This window comes from Sciurus vulgaris, assembly GCF_902686455.1.
Source record: "Sciurus vulgaris genome assembly, chromosome: 9".
NCBI classification, from domain to species: Eukaryota; Metazoa; Chordata; class Mammalia; order Rodentia; family Sciuridae; genus Sciurus; species Sciurus vulgaris.
The window spans coordinates 2838735-2858094 of NC_136469.1; the positions used below are offsets into that span (position 1 = coordinate 2838735).

The following is a 19360-nucleotide window of genomic DNA, read 5'->3' on the forward strand; positions in this document are numbered from 1 at the left end:
AGACTATGGAACCAACCTAGATGTCCTTCAATTGATGAATGGATAAAGAAACTGTGGTATATATATATATATATATATATATATATATATATACACACATACACAATGGAATATTACTCAGCCATAAAGAATAATAAAATTATGGCATTTGCAGGCAAATGGATGAAATTGGAGAATATCATGCTAAGTGAGATAAGCCAATCTCAAAAAACCAAAGGACAAATGATCTTGCTGATAAGCGGATGATGACACATAATGAGGGGTGGGAGGGGTGCAAGAATGGAGGAAGGAGGGACTGTATAGAGGGAAAAGAGGGGTGGGAGGGGTGGGAGGGGTGGGGGGGGAAGAAAAAATAAGACAATAAATCAAACACCATTACCCTATGTAAATGTATGATTACACAAATGGTATGCCTTTACTTCATGTACAGAGAAACAAGATGTATCCCATTTGTTTACAATAAAAATAAATTCTTTTTAAAAAGTGAACTTTATAATAAGAAAGGGAATACTATTCTGGAGTGCAGAACAGTTGGGTGTAGGCTCCATGTAGCCACCTGGGTGACATGCTCGGTGGGCAGGGAAAGAACCCCATCTGTGAAGTGATCTTGAACAAAGTATTTTCCAGTGGAAGAATGTTTTCATGAGCGTATCTTAACTCACTATCACAGGGAAGATAGGAAGTTTTTACATAGATAGAAGTAGTACCAATGGAAGAGATTAAAAATGACAAAGAACAATATTTCAGACAGGTTGGTGGGTGGATTTTATCTTACAGTTTGTCAGAAGCTACCATTGAGAAGCATGTGGCTGAGTTTACCTTACGCCATGACTACCAACCCTAGAGAAATAAAAACGACTATAAGAAGGTATTTTAAACAATTGCATGCCAACAATCTGGGCAACCTAAATGAAATGCATACACTCCTTAAAACACATGAATTACCAAAACTGACTCAAGAAGAAAATAAAAGTCTCAATAGACGTATAACAAATAGACTGAATCCAATTCAAACATCCCGGCAAAGAGAAGTCCCAGACATTTAAAGAAGAATATCAATCTTTCAGAAGGAGGGGTAAGAGGGAAAGGAGAAGAATCTCAAAGAAGGAGAAGAAGGGAACACTCTTCAACTCATTTTGTGAGGCAGCATGATCCCGATGCCAAAGCCAGACAAATGCCAAAGCCAGGCATTTCAAAGAGAATGCTCTCCAGAGCAAGGTCCTTTATGAATCTAGATGCAGATATCGTCAAACAAAAACTGGGATGCATCTAACAGCCTGTTAAAAGGGTCCTAAACCAAAACCAAGTGGAATTCATCCCAGAATTGCAGAAGTGGTTCAAGTAAGAAAAGCAAGCAAGTACATTATACTAATGGAGCAAAGGAAAAAATAAGTGCGGCCATTCAATGGACGCGGGAAGGACAGTTGACAAAATCAACATTTTATCTTGTGTTTGAAAACAAACTAGAAAGCACTCAGAAAACTAAGAGAGATGGGAACTTCCCCCACATGACAACCGGCACTTGTGAAACTTATAGCTAAGACCATATTCAATGGTGAAAGAGTGAGAAGGAATGGACTCCTACCTTATTCCACATACAAACATCAACTCAAGAGGATCAGAGATCTACATCTAAGAGTCAACAAGCTGAAACCCGTAGAGGGAAGGAAACAAACAGAAGGGTGAAAAACTCCGTGGCCTTTGATTCGGGAGTGGATTCTTGGATAAACATCAAAAAGTATTATCAAATAAATTAAGAAAATATATGACCCAGACTTTATCAACGTTAAACACTTTTGTGCATCAAAGAATATTATCAGGAAAGTAAAAAGAAAACCTACACAAAAGGAGAAAATATCTACATTTCATATTATCTGATAAGGGTCCAGAATCCAAAATTTACTTACAAAAGCCTCTTAGAAGTTGACAACAACAACAACCAATAAATCAAGCAATACAATTTTTAAATGGCAAGGACTGGACAGACATTTCTCCAGAGAAGACACACAAATGGCCAAGAAGCACGTGGCCAGACGCTCGGCACTGTTAGTCCTTAGAGGAGTGTGAACCAAAACCACACCCAGCGACTTGAAAAGAAAAGAAGAAAAAAACAAACAGAAAATCAAGCAACCAATGAACAAAACACAGAAGCACAAGTGCAGCAGGCTGTGGAGCAGGGAGCCTGGGCCACTGGCATGCATGTGAATGACAGTCCAGCTCTGTGGGAGAAGCATGGCGGCTCCCAGCAGCAAGAGTGGCCTGAGACCCGGGTGTCCCAAGACCGGAAGACGCACCACCACAACAGCCTGCAGGTAGACATGGCCACACGCCCACCCATGGCAGGACACCACGGGACACCGTCCAGCCAGGAGAAGGAATGACCCAGTGATACCACCGCAAGGTGGACCTGGAACACCTGCAGAGGGAGAGGAGCCAGCCACCCATGCCGTGTGGTAGACTCAGGTGAATGGTCCCCAGGAGAGACCTGTAAGGTGAAATCAGACGGGTGGCTGCCAGGCCGGGGCTGGGGAGTAACGTCCACCGGCACGGAGCTGTTATGAGATTCTGTCACAGGGACTTCAGCTCCAGGACAGCAGCCACACCCCCTCGGCAGGGTGCCAGGCTGGGGAGAAGCGAGAGGGCTGGGCTGCCAAGAGAGATGGGCTGGTGTCCTCTGGAAGCAGAGGCCACAGGCGGCGTTGAGAGGGCAGCCGTGGGAGCATCACAGCCTGAGCTCTGCTGAGCAGGCCCTGAGAATCGGACCTCCACCCAGCAGACCGATCTGTGCTGCGGAGGGGGGCTGCAGAGCGGGCACCCAGGAGTGAACCCCACAGAAGTAGACAGGAGCACATCATAGCTCAGCGCACATCGCACTTTCAGCCCACCTAAGGAAATGCTCAGCGAGGTGCTCGGCATCAGCAGGTAAGAGGGTGGCATGTGACGGCAGAAAGGTGCCCGTGCACCATCAGGCTTAATTCCAGGCCCAGGCCCGCTCGCCTTGCTGTGCGATAACATCACAGAACAGGTCCTGCCTCTGGGAAGACGCTCCCAGTAAAAGTGGCAATGGGCGGGGCCAGCGGTGATCAAGCCAGGTCTGAAGCTCCAGCGCAGAGCTCTTTGGGAGCACGGTTCTTGTTGCTAGGCAGCCTTCTGCTAGCAGGGAGAGGACCCCCTGGCCGGTCCTCCCACAGAGCTTCCCGAGGGACGGACAAGCTTGGCCCCTCGAGTTCCCACGCTCCTCTCCCGGGGGCTGCGAGCTGCAGACTGTCTGCACCACGCTCCCTGACGGGGCCGCGCTCCGTCTCAGCATTGCAGGGAGTCTGTGCTGCAGCCCACACCACAACTCTGAGGAGCCATGCTGATGCTATTTCTGACATTTGTCAAGAGTAAGCACCCTCCTGCTCTCCTTAACACCAGTGTCAGCTCTGTCAGCTGCCAACCTCTGCAGACAAACACACCCCTGGTTGAGAAGCCACTCCGCCCAACCTAATGGATGCTCAGATTCAGTCTACTGAGGAGAGCAGTCTTCTCTCCTTTCAGAATCAGGTACACGGTCACGTCAAACAATTCCATTTCAATGCACCATAACGGGGTCAGCGGCAGAAACCCTAAACGGCGTTATTTAACACATGGGTCCACACGTATTTTGGAGACTCGTTATTTGCATCTAACAAAGTAAGTAACACCCACAATCAACCAGATCTTTGGTCTGATACCGTTAAGCGGTCAAAGCGGTGACAGGCACCTGGATGACAGTCTGGAAGCATGACCCAAGGTGCCGCAGCGTGTTCCCCGTCCTCAGGAGGGGCAGAGTCACGTGCCGCCAGGGGGCCACAGGGAGCCGTGGCCAGCAGGGCCTGCTGTGATCCAGGGCTGCCCCACCAGAGCCGCAGGCCGCCCGGTCCCACCTGGCAAGATGTGGGGACGGCCACTCACGTCACACTGGAAAGGCCTCTCCCCTCACGGCCCCACCTCCGGGACATAGACGCCCACTCACGTCGCACTGGAAAGGCTTCTCCCCGGTGTGCGTCCTCCGGTGCTCCTCCAGGCCCCGCTTCTGGCTGAAGGCCTTGCTGCAGTCCGAGCACTCGTAGGGCTTCTCCTGCGGGGAGACCAGAGTGTGGTCAGGGGTGCGCCCACCTGGCTGGGGCACCTGTCCAAAATGTCCCCTGCCAGCAGGCACTCCTGTCCTGCAGGACGGGCACTGGGTGGCCGGCTGCTGTGACCCCACTCCGCAGCCGCATTCCCGGCTGCTCCTTTTGCCTAGGGCGCTATGGGGTTCACAGGGTCCCAGGGCATCCTGAGTGGAGAACAGAGGGCTAGGTCTAGGCTGCGAGCTACCAGCTGGAAGAGGTCCTGGGCATGAGAATATCAGAGCCCGATTTTGGTAAGTCTATAAAGGTGCAACTCCACTCTAATTCATGGATTCTAATTTCTGTTACCTGATTTTTTTTTTTTTTTTCCTGATATTCTTTTTCAAAATCTAAGTTACTTTTTAAAATGAGGCATTTAAAAAAATCCATCACAGATTCTTAAGGAAAAGATAGACCTCTAAAGGAAGAGAAAAGAAATGTCCAAATTCCTTAATCATCTGTGATCCTGGGAACTTGACCATATCACTGCCTTTCAGTCTGGACTGAACTATAAAATACATGACACTGTTCTGTTTAAATGACTGGCCAGTTGCTACTTAGTTCGTGGTAAAAATGTTTGCTTTGATTTAAGAACACTTACTATTTTTGCTTTTTCAAACACACCTTCAAAATACTGTCATGAGTACTTTTTGAATTGAAGTCAGTGTATGTTTTTCATTTCCTCTTGTATTAACACGTTATATTTACAGTACTATGCATTTTCTCAGACCAGAAAGCAGCACATCAGTAGCAAGGCAGACCTGTGTGCCCCACCAGCAGAGGGGAGCACCTCTCCCTCCAGGGCCTTGGGACCACTGCCCTGGCCTGCAGGCCATTTGCTTGCCCGTCTCTGTACTTTACCACACAGATGTGAGGGGTTCCTAAGCAAGAGAGCCTCTCATGTTGCCTTTTTAAAGAATGGAAAGAGTAGATTTTTTGTGTTCTTTTGAATCATATTTAATGTTTTTCTCAGAATATCTTTATGAGCCCCCAGGCCCCACTTCCATTTTTGGAGCGACAGGGTGCCCAGCTCTTTCCAGTGCCATGTGGCATCATGCTCCTGCTTCCGATAGACGTGCGTGCGCTCTCCACTGATGGGCACGCGTGTCCTGCCACGTCTCCCTCCGGCAGCAGGGCTGTGTGAATGATCCTGCACAAGCACACACCGCAGGAGGGCGTCTGTCCAGGGGTGTTAGCACTGGGGGACGGGAAGGGCAGAGAGCTCTGTGAGGTTCACGAGCCATCCTATACGCCAACCTCCAGAGCGTCCCTGTGACTCTGTCTTATGACCTTATGCATCCCGGGCATGACAGTGTGCAGACATTTAATTCTTCAGTTGTTCCCCAGCTTGCCATGGTCTAAGGTCCGGCAAACTGCTAAGTTCCTAAACTGCAAATGTATCCGACATGCCTAGTTTGCCCAACACCCAGGCTTAGCCCAGAGCACACTGAGGAGGGCCCATGTGCACCCTGCGACCATGCAGCTGCCTGGGGCTACAGGGCATGAGCTCTCTGCTGCTGTGCAGTGGGCAGAGTGCACCCCACCCACCACAAGCCCTTGGCCTGGAAGATCAGAGTCCAGATCCCAACATGGTCTCCACTGAATACAGGCCACTTGGGCGCCATGGCGAAGCTGGACCTTCACAAGGTGGGGGCTGTCTGTGTTGTCCTCTTGGAGAGCAGGACCTCCTGTGTCACCTCCGTCCATAATCATCCTCTTCCCCTCTGCATCCAGTCTTGTAATATGGCTATCCCAGCTTCCTAAAGTCAGCATTTGCCTGAGACAGACATTCTCTTGCTTTCAAGCCGTCGGTAGCCTTATGCATAAGTGACTCTTGAAAGCAGCATACAATGAATTTTTCCATCCAGGTTTTTGTGGTCCAAAGGTTATAATTTTTGAGGAGGCAAGTTTCGTGATTGCTGATGTACAAGAGCATACCTCTAACATTAATTTTCTATATCACTTTTATCCTATTTGTTTTCTAAATTTTTCTCATGTGTGTTCTTGAATGTTTTACATGGTCTGATTTACCCTGTACTGTTTCATAAACTATGAGTTCTTTCCATCCTTTGAGTGGTTGCCCTTGATTTTTTTGCCACATATGACTGACACCATCTAAAATTTACCCACTTTCCCGCCTACTGAATCATACACAAGGTGTAGGCACACCCTAGCTCTCATATCAGTGTGCAGCAGTACTGCATTTATGCATTTCCTCATTTTTAATGCAGGTCTTAGTTTGGGCAGTGGTAATAAAATACTGTACTGGATGCTCACAATCAACAGAAATTGATTCCTCGCAGTTCTGGAGGCCCCAGGTCCAAGGTCAGGCTGCCAGCATGGCCAGGTTCCAGTGAGGCCCTTTCTGGGTTGCAGCCTGCCTCCTGGTTTGGTGGAAGGAGAGACCCCAGCTTCCGCAGCCCTGTGAAGGAGACTGGCCCCTCAGGAGGCTCTACCCCGTGGTCTCCCCCTCCAAACACTGCCCCCTGGTGGCTGGACTTCAGCATGCAGCGTGGGGGAGGACACCCTCAGGCCAGCCTTGCCCCCAGGCAGTCTTGTTTCCTGTCCTCAGTGAGGGTTAGCCACACAAACATCTGTTTACCAGTTTCTTTAGTTTTCATGCTTTCTTATGTATCTGACCTTCCAAAGACCTGTTGGTGGTAAATTGTTTTTATTTGAAAACAACTGTTTCTCATTAGCTATTGAATGAACACCCACAAATCTGATCAGATGTAGAATAGACTCACTCTATTCTCTGTCTCTTGAGTCCTCTTTACCACTTCCAGGTCTTTGTGCTGTACTTTGTAACCTTCCTTCAGAATCAGTTGACCAATTCTCTACAGCGGTTCAGCGGTTCAGCAGGACCATTTCAGCTTTTCAATGCTGTTACCAATTTTTCTTTTTTTTTTTTTTTTTTGCGGTGCTGGGGATTGAACTCAGGGCCTTGTGCTTACAAGGTAAGCACTCTTCCAACTGAGCTATATTCCCAGCCCCCAATTTTGCATTCCTAAAGGTTTCATTTGTTTCTTTTCCAATTCTTTCTTTTGGGGGGAGGCGGGGAAACGAGACGCTAGAGTTTAATCTGACAGACTTCGCTGTTTAAACTTTTGATACAACATGACCTTTTTACTCAGGTAATCATAGTTATTTTAAATGCTCTAGACATTTGTACAGTTTTCTTCACCTGAAAATGTCACATCTAAATTTCAGGGCCACCTAATTCTGCTCCCTGTGGTTTTCTCTTCTCCGGCTCTGGCTCCTGTTTCAGTGGTCCTGGGATCATGAGCTCACGCTTGGTGGTCTTCATCTGCTGGTCTCCTGTGGCCCACCGCCAGATGGAGGGTTGGCCCCGCAGACTGCAGCTGAGCGTGCCTGCCTCGCTCTCTGGGAAGCTGTCAGTCAAAGCCCAAGTGCCTGAGGCTCTGGTCAGGCAACTGTGTTAAGCCTGAACTCCACACACCAGAGGAGGGACCGGGTTACCAAGCTAGTTAACACCTGCCTTTGCCAAGCGTGGGTGATTTCTAGTCCTGGGATCATCTTAGCATAGTCCTTCTAGGGTCCCCACACTGTGGTGGGACGGATCCAGCCGCCGTGACCTGAGCTGGACGCTGGCCCTTCATGACCTTTAACCACCAGGTCTCAGGCCACCTGCCCTGGCCCCACCCTGCATGTCCACCTCCTCACGTCTGCCCTCTCTGGCGCCCAGCTCCGTGCTGGCTGGCTGGGTCCTAGGGTCCCTGTCGCCTTCTTGCAAGCTCAGATGTCTGCTGTTTGCCTTACCCTGTCCAGCATTACTAGAGGGTGCACAGTGGGCCTTTCCTCCAGAATACCGGGGTCTCCCGAGTTGCCGGAATGGCAGTGTGTGATTTAAAGATGTGGAAGGAGACTTTGAACAGGTGCTCACAGTGGCGAGCAGAACACTACCGAGCGTCCCTAGCAGCCCAGGAAGCAACGTGCAGCGCCCCGTCTGAATGAACAACCTCTCTGCCCTTATGGCCTCGCCTCGCTCTGGCTATTTCTTCAACTACTTCAAAGTTTTCAAAAACAATGAAAGGAAAATGCAGTTAGGAGTTTAGAGTGGAAAGTGCTCGGTGTCTCTGGGATGGGTCATCATGGCCCTTTCCATGGCCACGTTTTACTGACACAAATGCGTTAATACGGAGTATGTAAGAAAAGCTCTCCTTCCTGCAGTTCGCAAGACCTGACGTCTGAGGACGTGCACCGTGGCCCCGGCTGGGCAGGGCATGCCAGGCAGAGGACCCCGAGGGCACCCACACCCAACACTCAGCGGAGGTCCCGGACGCGCGGCCAGGGACAGCAGGACTGAGCCCCTGGCAGGATGGCCCATGTCTCCCAGGCTCCCCTAGGATGCTGTCCAGGCCAGGCGCTCCTAGCTCCCGGCAGGCCGTGGGGGTGCTGGTGAGAGGCGGGGAGCTGGCAGGACGCTCCACAGCCCAGTGCCGCCGGCACTGGCCTAGCTGCAGAGGGAGCCCCGTGAAAGGCCACGGTGCGTCCACGAGTCACAGCGTACAGGTGCCTCACCTATTTTCTCCTCCAAAAGACATTGAGCATGAGCATCACCATGTGCTTTCACATGTGTTTTGAAGGGAAATAGGGGGCAAAATTCACCATGTACACAGCCCCCCAGAGCCTGCGGTTTGAGCATCACAGACTGAGAGCCGCCGAGGAGGTAGGTTTCAGTGCCTGGCCCACCTCCTCTCCACCTGGAGCCACGGGATTCTGCCCCAAGAGGCGCTGGTGGTCCGCTTTCCATGTCAGTCTAGGAAGAGGCTGTCCTCGGTCCAGGGAGGCCTGTGGGGGGCAGCTGGGTGGGCCTTCGAATGGCTCTCCCTTTGTGGTCCCTAGACTTACACAGAAAGCCGACGCCCTTCCTGAAAACCTCTCGAGGGAAGGATCCTGAGGGGTCCCAGTCAGATGTCCACAGTGCCCCGGACACAGCCACCTTTGAAAGGATCCCAGTTTACAGTGCATGGCACTACTGGAGAGTCCCTGCTCCAGGAAGTCGCTCTGACCTGGCAGAGGCAGCAGCCGCAGGTCACTCACATCCACAGCTCAGAGAACCAGAGGAGCCCAGGTGGAGGAGAGCAGTGCACTCTCTTCCTCAGAAAGGTTTGGAACGCCCGACCTCTTCCGCTCGCTGTGCTGTGGCCCTAAGAGCCACACCAGGAACGCCAGGTCGCCAGGGAGCACAAGAGCAGGTGCAGTGGCGCAGGGCACGAGCCAGGGGGACGCCACCCACGCCCCACTTCCTGGGGGACGGCGAGATCACCGCTGTCTGTGGCGCGTGCCTGTGTCTTCTCAGCCCGACTCGGTGCCGCAGGGCCCCGGCTCCTGTGCAGGTGTGAGGACTCGGATTCCGGCCACCTAGCCTCCCTGAGGACCAGGCAGGTGAAGGCACTTGTCAGCCACTGACACAGCAAGGGCCCATGGGACAGAGAAAGCTTGGGAAGCCACGGCAGGCTTTGACGTCATCCTGCAAAGTTAGCAGAGCTGTGGCCAAGCTCCACTACCCCGAGGACACACTGGGACAGGGCAGCCCCGCGTGCTGCACTGTGAGCATGGCTGGGGACCACTGCTGTGTGGGTAAGTGTTCCCAAGGCCATGCCGTGAGGCCTAGTCCCCAGCCTGGGGCCTGCGGGAGGCAGTGGGGCCTGGTGGGAGGAAGTGAGGTCACTGGAAGAGCCTGGGACCCTGGGGTCTTCCTCTTCCTGTCCCTCTGCTGCACACAGCCCGAAAGCAAAGGGCCAGCCATCCAGAGACTGAAACCTCTGCACTGTGAGCTGTAGGTTGGCTACGTCAGGTACTCGTTAGTTTCACAGAGCTGGCTGGTGACACAGGACATGTTTGGTACCACAGTTTCCAGGGGCCCCGCCGGCCCCCCAACAGCTGACTCCCACATACCACACCAGTCTCATCCTAAGCCCATGACCTCTCTTCCTCTACCGTGGCTCCAGTGCAAAAGCCTTAAACATGAGCACAAAACCTGCTTCAATAAAGCATTATGGGAATGATTTCTAACACTTCTGGAGCAGAAAATGTGGCATAAATTATACCTTTCAACTCATTAGCTGGATTTAACTAGACACAATGGTAAGGCTCGTGATTGATTCTGCTTCTGAATGATTACGCAGCTTAACTGACAAAGAGCTTCTCCTTTGTCATCGTAACTGGGAGTCATTGCTAAATGGAGGCCACCTATTCATCAGCCAGGCAGTGTAATCTATCAAAGGCAGAGTTAATCAGTAGTCTGATCAGTCTGGCTTCAATCAAATGACATGTGGCAGAATTCATTCAGAAGGTAGAATTCACAGGGCTCTGTGCCCTGCACCTAGGATCTAGCTAATAAAAAGTCATATTTGGGGTTTAACACCCATCTACACAAAAGAACAGTAACTCCATTATTTTTAGCCAACATAAACTAAATAAATGCATTTCAACATCATTTGAGAGGGGTCTGTAGAAACAAAGTTATATTCGGGAAATTTTGGAGACATCCTAGTGTAAATTCTTTCAAAAAGATCATTTCTCGGAGGTTTCCCTTCAGTTTAGGTGGGGAGTGCCAAGGACAAGAGGACACGGGTCACGGGTAGAGTGGCCCCGCAGCAGTACCATCCCAAGGCGTCCTACAACTGCCGCCACGCTGACCCACAACAAGGAACAGAAGGACAACTGGAGCCTCGGGAGCGGCCAGGTGGCGGTGCTGGGAACCGGGGGCACTCACAGGTGCTCTTCCGGGACAGAAGCGGCCTACCAGCCCACTGCAGGGGGAAAACGGGTCCCTGGTCAGAGGAAAGCAGCCCCAGAGGGTGCGCAGGGCTGCCAGGCTGAAGGCGAACGCGTGGAAGCCAGCCTGCTTCAGAGTGTAGCCAGAGGCCGCGAGACAGCCGCGCCTGTGCCTCACAGCCAGGCCTGCTCAGGGAAGCCAGGTCCCCTGGCCGCCCTGCCCGCGTGCCACCTAGAGGAGGCACTCGGTGGGGCCCGCCGTGGAGGGGCCAGTGTCTGGCAAGGCTGCGCGGACACGCAGTTCCCTTCTGCCAGCCGTACTCCACTCCTGACTCCTGACTGAAGTGTCTGCGGCCTGGCTGCTCACCTATTAGGGCCTCAACAATGAGGGCTTTCGCCGACGGCCATCTCTCGTCTCTTAATTTAAAAGAATATCTTGAAAATTCACGAAGCACAGACTTGGTGTGAATTTCTTAAACATGACGTTTCTCAATAAACAGGAATTTACTGATTTCTCTGCTCCTATTTTCTCTGCTGCTCCAGCAGTGGTTCCTTTCTTGCTGGACATGCTACAGACAGGTGGACCTGAATCTGTCAGTTTCACACTGACGGGCTGCATTGCATCAGCAAAGGTTCCGGGTCAAGCTCCCTGAACCTTGGATGGCCTGGCTGCACAGGGTCTCGCTGTCTGCCAACGAGCAGCGGGGCCTGCAGGGCATGCCAACCAGCTGAGACATCCCAGCCTGCGCTGAGCAGCCTAACCTCCCGTCCTGCTGCCACAGCTCCGCACTGCACCCAAGAGGGGTCACCAGCACAGCCCTCCTCACACAGTGTGACCACCTAAACATCTCCAGACATGCCACCCGTCCAGGCTGGGGAGAGCGGAGACACACAGCCCAGGTCAGCCTCCCTACCTGTGCTGAAGATGGGGCCCTCCAGGCTGTGGCAAAGCAGAGTGAAGAGGGACCCCAGAGGGCTCCCATGCGCTGGACCTGCAGCAACGCTCCACACTGTGACATTCTGAACACGGAAACCACTGTCACTCGCTGGGCTGGAAGCAAGGACTCAGTGACCTGCCGGCTTCAGCAGCGCTGGACAACACTGGTCTAAATGAAGTTGCCTGGTCACAGGGTCCCTCTGCCTCCAGGGCAGGAGATCTGCAGCACACCTGTCAGGTGACTCCTGACACCTCAAGTTAGACAGCATTTTGACTTCACATTAAGAATTCAAGTTTTATGGCCAGTGTAGGGGAGGTTAAAATAGAAAAGTGATTGATACTCGTCTGACTCGGATGAGGACTGCCATTTCATTCTCTCTGCTCTTGTAGGTTTGAAATCTCCCTGTAAAAGTGACTTGTGCTATTCTAACACTTAGCCCCTTTCCCACCAGAGCCTGGCCCTTCTGCTCCAAGGTCTTGTCTTTCAGGGGACCATGCTGGCTACCAGGGAGATGGATTTAGTAAACAGTAAGTCCTGGGTTCCAGTGAGGGGCCACCGCAGGTCACAAAACCACAGCCTGGAAGCAGATTCCACCCTCTCCCAGCCCACATGCCCAGGCTGTAGCCTGTGTGGCGTGCGGGGCCTGGTCCTGTCCTGCCACAGGGCAGGGGCACAGCGGGGCAGGCATCTGCACCTCTCATGCAACTGTACACCCAGCAGGTGCTCTGAGAACAGGCCACAGGCGGTGGCCCGCAGTGGCCCTGACCACAGACTTAGATGTTACCTGACCTGTGACCCTCGGTGGCCCCGGCACTGACCAGAAGTCACCTGAACCTGAGTCCTACAGTGGCACTGACCACTGACCAGACATCACCTGAACCTGAACCCTTCAGTGGCCCTGACCACTGACCAGACATCACCTGAACCTGAACCCTTCAGTGGCCCTGACCACAGACCAGATGTCACCTGGACCTGAGTGTGGAGACTGAAGCCCCAGTCATTTCAGATTCCTCACTTTCTTTATTGACACTGGCCTTGAGACCAGCAGATGATGGCTGGGTTCCGAAGAACATCAAATCTGCCACAGAATCGCAGGTGAGACTCGGAGGGTTTGCAGATGTGGCCCCCCCGGGGTCCTGCTGCCCACGGCTAAGGAGATCCACAGCCCGCAGGCTCTTGGGCTCTCTCAGTGGGTGTCTGCAGCCTCCAGTGTGACCAGCTGCACACACAGGCCCGCTTCTCCTCTACCAAGCGCCTCACCAGGAGGCTGCTTCACAGATGGTCATGACTTACGTGGCTTTACTCACCTCTTATTTTTACAGCAGAGTGACTTTCAACATATGACAAAGCACACCCACGGCCTACTAAACAATGCACCTAAAATTTACAGCTTTCAGGGAAGCCTTCGAAAGCTGGGAGAATATTTAGAGTAGGTTTCTACACCACACATCCATAATTGCTTTTGCATTGCAGCTAATGGAAAACACACTTTCTATAAACTGGGAAAATGAATTGTGCGATCCACATATAGAAAACTAAAAATATGTAAAGAGAATCTAATTTTCGTTAACGTGTTGCATGCAGCCTCTGAGGAGAAACAAGGTCCCTTTCCAATCCATTTGCTCCGGAGGCCCACAGAATGTGTAGAAATGCAACACTGGGCAGCCAGGGTCCTCCGTCCCACAGAGTGACAGAGCACAAAGCACAAAAACCATCAAAATCAGCCCCAAACCTGGCTCGGCTAGGGCTGCAGCCCTGACCAGAATGAGTCCGTCAGGAACAACGAGAGAAAACTGGCCAAATGAAACCCTTCCCTCCTGCTCCTCACTTCTAGCCCAACGGATGTCCAACCACCTGTAAGTCAAGTCACGCAGAATCTACTTCTTGAACACAGAGGCCCGGGCCACCCTTGTAAGCCCCACACCCGGCACGGACCAGGGGCTGGTGCCCAAGGACTCCCTCCCAAGGTGTGCCCTGGGCAGACAGGGCAGGTGCGCCCTCTGAGGTGATCCCCAGGGTGGTGCCCACTTCTGTCCCCTCCTGTTGTCACACTCTGCCATCTCACTGTGTGGCGTAGGGCGGCCGCCAGCTGCTCTACGGGGCAGAGTGTGGCACGCTTTTCAAGACTTCACTCTGCCGGCCATTAAGGAGGCTGTGAGTTTGCAGTGGCCACTCTGAAGAAGGTCTGTGTGTTTAAAAACATGCCCGGTTGCACACCCGGAGAGGGCAGAGCTCCCAAGCCGCACTGGCCCCATGGCTTCCGCGATCCGAGCGATCGATAATAAAGATCAAAGCCTTGCACGTTATGATACGCACCCCTCCCCCACACACACTCTTTTGCAGTTCGAGGAGCCTGATCTGCCCAGGGAACACTCCTGGCCAAGTCTAGAGTCGCAGGCTCACGAATCCAGCCAAGACCAAAGAAAACCTAGGACGAGAAATGTTCACTGCTTCCTGAAGGAAGGTCTCCTCCTGTATGTGAACCAGCACTTCGGCCTACACACCGTGCTCTCTCTACAAGGGCGCAGACACCAGGGAGGTCACATAGCCCAGAGTGGAGGCGCACACCGAGCAGACGCTGAGGCAGGGGCGGGGAACCCGCGTCCTCAGCAGGAGGCAGCGGGCGCTTCAGGAAGGCCACTGGAGGGCGTTGCAGCGGCTCCCTGTCCACAAGCTGCAGCTTTCGCCGCTGCACATTCAGAACATGGAGTGCGGCCAACACCACGCGCCTTGTTGTTTTCAGAGGCACCATGTCAGGTCAAAGACAGGAGAGAGCGCAGCCAGTCCCAAGCTCTGCATTTCAGAGGCATCTCCAGTCCAGCATGGAGACAAGGCCAGTCCCATGCAGCGCCTGAGACCTGCGATGGCGGCCAGTGCAGTCCCTCCTGGAATCAGACTAGAGCACGTCCCCAGAGGTCTGCACAGAAAGGAGCATGTAGACCAAAGCCTCGGGAAAGGGACAGCTCATTCCAAAGAAACGGCATATTTACCCCAGCACACAGTTTTGAAATCACAGGAGCAAAGCAGAATGGTGCTGTTGCCACGCGGCCAGTCGGACACCCGTTCCAGCCAGGCCTGCCCAAGTGATGCTGGATAGCCAGGAGCAGGCGCAAGTCAGGACCCTTCAGGCCCGGGACCAGCCTGACTTTGGAACCCTGAGAAGCCCCGTGTGGAGCACTGCAGGCGGGGGACCTCAGAGCCGGCAGTACCCAGCTGGCTTCCGTGGTAAACAGTGGCACCTGAAGCGAGGACCATAGCCTGCGGCGATGGCCACTGGGATCCACCCAGGAGAGTGCATGCACGCAGCACCCCAGAGTCACCCCATCTCCAAACAGCAGAGTCTGACACAGCCTCCGCTCCCTGGCCCCGATGATAAGCCCACTGCAGGACTCGGCCCTCTGAGGCGGCAGTGGCTTTCCACAGCCCTTCCCCTAGGCAGGGACCCCCGGGAGGACTGGCTGCGTGTGGGGCTGCCAGGTCAGGGTGGAGGTCTGGAGTGGGAGGCAGAGGAGCAAGCAGCCAGCCTTCAGAGAGAGGCCCAAGTCCTCGCTGGGCCCCGGAAGGGGCTTCTCTGCCTGTTTGTTCTGGGGCAGGACCTTTGAGAGAGCCACTTATGACCTGTCCAGGTCACACAGAAAATGCCTAGTGTGACTGGAGTCAGGAGGTCGAGGAAGGGACTGGACAAAGCAGCCTCCTGTTCTTGCTGAACCGAGGCCCAGAGAGCCTCCTGCCACCCGAGGCTCGGCTCCCAGCGACTCCTCTGCATGCTGGGTGGACTTCCTCCTGCTGTCCTCTTCTCCTTGCCTGCTCCTTGGTTTAGATGCCCCAGGCCCTTCACAGAGCACTGCACAGGGAGGAAGGGCCTGCCGCAGGGCTGTGTCCCTCCTGCTGGAAAGGCACTGCGACTGCAGCCGCTGCAGCCAGGAACCGGCGCGTGAGGGACACGCCTGCAGAAGACTCAGCACCCCTTCTTACTCACTTAAGGGAACTAGGCCACAAGGAGGCTCAGCGGCTCAGAGACGCATTTTTCCTCTCTCAACAAAGTGTACAGTCCATCTCTTAGGGACCTCTCCCCAACGGACAGAGAACACACGCCCAGCCCTGGAGACCGGGGGGTGGTGGGCGAGGTGCGGGCCATCCTCTGGGGCCTTGAGTGTACATCTGTGACAGGGACCTGGGGGAGTGGCAGCCCAGTACCAGCAGAGGCTCTTGCAGGACAGACGGTGGAGAACCCACTCCTGCCCTGCCAGTCGGGAAACGCACAGAATTGACAGCTTCAAATTTCAGTCCTCGAGTCCTAAGTGCCTGGTGATAAATGGTCCTGCATGTTAGAGACTATTTTCCACATGGAATATCACTTTGGGGACAATGACAAGGTACTCTGCTTCCACACCTAAGAGCAGAGGCTGATCTTGGTTCCTTCACTTGATTACCTCTGCAGAGACAAACCTGTAGCAGGCCCAGCACAGCCAGGCCTGCCACGGGCAGCAGAGTTGTTCTTAGCATGGACCACATGCACGCGTCACTGGACAGTGGGTGGGGGGCGGCAGCCCACAGCAGCCCCGAGATCAGTTCAGGGTGTGTGTGTGGGGGTGTGTTTGAACTTTGCTCAGACAGGCATGACCTAAGACAGGACGGCGGCAGAGGCCTGACCTCAGTGGAACTGGTCAGTGGGTGTGGAGGCCAGTTGGGAAAGCTCTGGAGTTGGCCCCACTGATGTGCTGATTTTGGACCAGGACCCAGCCATGTCTTACATGGGTACACTGAGACTTTTGGGACCTGGGTCATGTCCTGGGCTGCTGCTGTAGGGCTGGGTGGCCGGGCACGTGGGGAGCCTAAGGGCCTGAGGAGCTGCTCAAAGGCCTGTCACCTGGTCCTCGGATGGGTGCTGTGTGTCACTAGCCTTGCTTGGCCACTGACCCCGGGGCGAAGGCCTCCAGATCTGACCACCATCCCAGAGCCTTGCCAGGCCCCCTCCTCCCGCCTCATGACTTGCAGAACACCAAATCTCCAAGCAGTCACCCATCCCGTCCCCGTCGCCCTCCAGCTCCATTGACACAGAGGGCGGCACAGCCAAGACCACTGTGAGCCAGAGCTGCAGGGAAAAAGGGAAGACCCTGGGAAGACCCTCGTCACCTGACGCGTCTTCACAGGACCTATAAAGACACGAGGCGCAGGTGTTTGGGAAGTCGTTCCCCATCCTGGTTCTACCACTGCACTTACAGCCCTGAACACAGAAGAACACGGAACGAAACCAGGGATGTGCGTGTGTCAGAACGCAGAGGCCACGGTGCCGGCTCCACTGCGAGGGCTTCAGGGGACATGAGGGCTTCAGGGAACTCGAGGCTACGTTTGACAGCATCCAATGCTCACGAGTCCAGAGAGCAGCCGACGTCCTCCTGAATGACACCACCGTGGCACCACAGACCGCGGAGCACCCCGAGTGCTATGCAGACGCTGGCCCTCCACTGTCCCCGCCGTCCCCACAAAACCCAGCAGCGCTGAAACCAGAGCATTCTACAACTGCACGCCTCCTCCAGATGCGGCGGCGGGACAGGGCCGGAGGCCTTGGGGAGGCCGTGTGGGCACAGGTGCACCTTCCCGGAAGAGTCCCAGACCGGAAACAGCCATCCTCCAAGCCAGGAAAGGCTCTTGAATCAGAAGCGATGTGATTCCCGAGGGGCCTGGGCGGGCGTGGCGGGCACGCCTCCCGGGTGACCGGGCTTGCAGGCGGGGCAGGAGGCGGAGGACCAGGCCTTTAGGCTCACAGCACAGCAGGGGCGGTGCACAGGGGGCATCTGCTGGCCTGCAGTGAGGGACTGCCCAGCTGGGCGACTCCACGGGGCTCTCCAGGAGGCCCCAGTGTGGCCACCGCTGGGGTCAGTGGGCCCAGGGGACGCAGAGTGGCAGCATGCGTCACAGAGCCAAGAGAGACCCAGGGCCCGGGGCCAGCCAGCAGCACAGCGTCTCCACAGTTTCCAGAGGGAAGACTCCCGCATCCGAGCCTGGGGCTGCCGCCCCCAACCTGTGGCTCAGGAAGAACCTCCCTACCGCTGGCCCCACCATCACCCGTCACGGGGAGGCTGCCCACGTCCGAGCTCAGGCTCATCGTAAGGCTGGGCACGCACTAACTCGGCAAGGGGCTTTCTGCATTACATTCCCCGCTTTCTCCTACTATTATCACAACGTGCAAGAGAACAAATAATGTGATTCCAAATTGAAAAAGGCTTGCAAATTATGAAAATATAACTAGGTGACTTTATGAAGAAAGAAAATTATGTATGAACCTCAGTGTGGCATTGTTCTTGGATCCATTAATGGGACTTTCCTATAAATAGTTCTTTATTTCAAGATTCTTATGATACTTTCGTAATTAAAACTCTCTGAATAGAGTGCCTGATGAATATAAAATTGTTTCAGGAAGAAAATGGTATAGAAAAAAATGTATTACTTTCCTAAGAATAATGGCCCCATTTCTTTTTAAAATTAATTGTATATTGCCTTTCTTAAAAACAAAGGAAAACTCTCTTTATAGATTTCAGACAGCACGTACTTTCCTTTTAATCCTGAAATATGTTATTACAGTCTAAAGATAATAGAGTGGTGGTGAACCAGCAATCAGCCCCAATGCCAAATATTTATAGAATTTTATTTTGGCTAAATCTGCTGAGCACTCTGCACATCCTCTCTTGGTATGTCAGCTTCACAGAGGGATATGGAGATATCCTAGAAGCTCTGGATTCATTATCACCACCAGGGCTGCCCAAGGGGGGACAGGACTGTTCTCACAACAGGCTTGGAATCCGTGCAGGCCTGCCGTCTCCTCACAGCCCTGGACAATTCAGGCGGCTGGATCTACATACCAGCCACCAGAACCCTCATGGCCAAAGCTTGACAGTGACGTTGCTGCTCTGAGGTCCGCTCAGTGGGTACCAGTGAGCTCCAGCAGTCACTCCGGCCCGCAGCTCCCCCAGGAGCATGCATCTTCCTGAGTGTGGTGGACTCAGGGACAAGGTGAGGACTGTGGAGGCCAGCGCACCAGGGACAGGGCAGGAAAGGCCCTGCCAGCCAGGCATGAGGCAGCCAGAGGGGATGGGAGGGACAGCTAAGCATGGGCTTCCTTCATTTTTAATTTATTTATAGGGTAGAAAAGCAGTCAGGAAGACAGGAGGATATTTCAGCTGAAACCAGGACAAAACCAACACATGTCCAGAGAGATGGCTCTGAGGTGGGGCTGGGGGCGACCCCAGAGAGGTATCGGCTACCTTCCATCCCCTTATTTACCGACAGGAACTAACGCGTGGAGTGTGGCAATGAGCCTCCAGGAGTCCATCCAGCCACACGGGGCCCCAGACCCACTTTTGGCCAGTGAGACAACAGGGGGTGACTTGCAGGCGTTCAGGACACTCCTTAGGGAGTACGGCGGCCGGGAACCTCTGCCCTGCCCAGGTGCCTTCCCGGTGCCTGGAGTGAGGCTGTGACGGTGAATGCCAGCATCCACCCAGCACAGCAAAGGTGGGCCGGAAGCCTCCCTGCGGACACCCA

The 19360-nt window shown here is 53.6% G+C and overlaps 1 protein-coding gene across 2 annotated transcripts in view; it reads right to left on the bottom strand.

Moving 5' to 3' along the window:
• PRDM5 (PR/SET domain 5) overlaps positions 1 to 19360 on the bottom strand; it is a 145080-nt gene that overhangs the window by 8564 nt on the left and 117156 nt on the right. For both annotated transcript variants that reach the window (XM_079153396.1, XM_079153397.1), the window contains one exon: positions 3998 to 4102. In XM_079153396.1, the coding sequence (XP_079009522.1) occupies positions 3998 to 4102 (105 nt within the window). The remainder of the gene's footprint in view (positions 1 to 3997; positions 4103 to 19360) is intronic.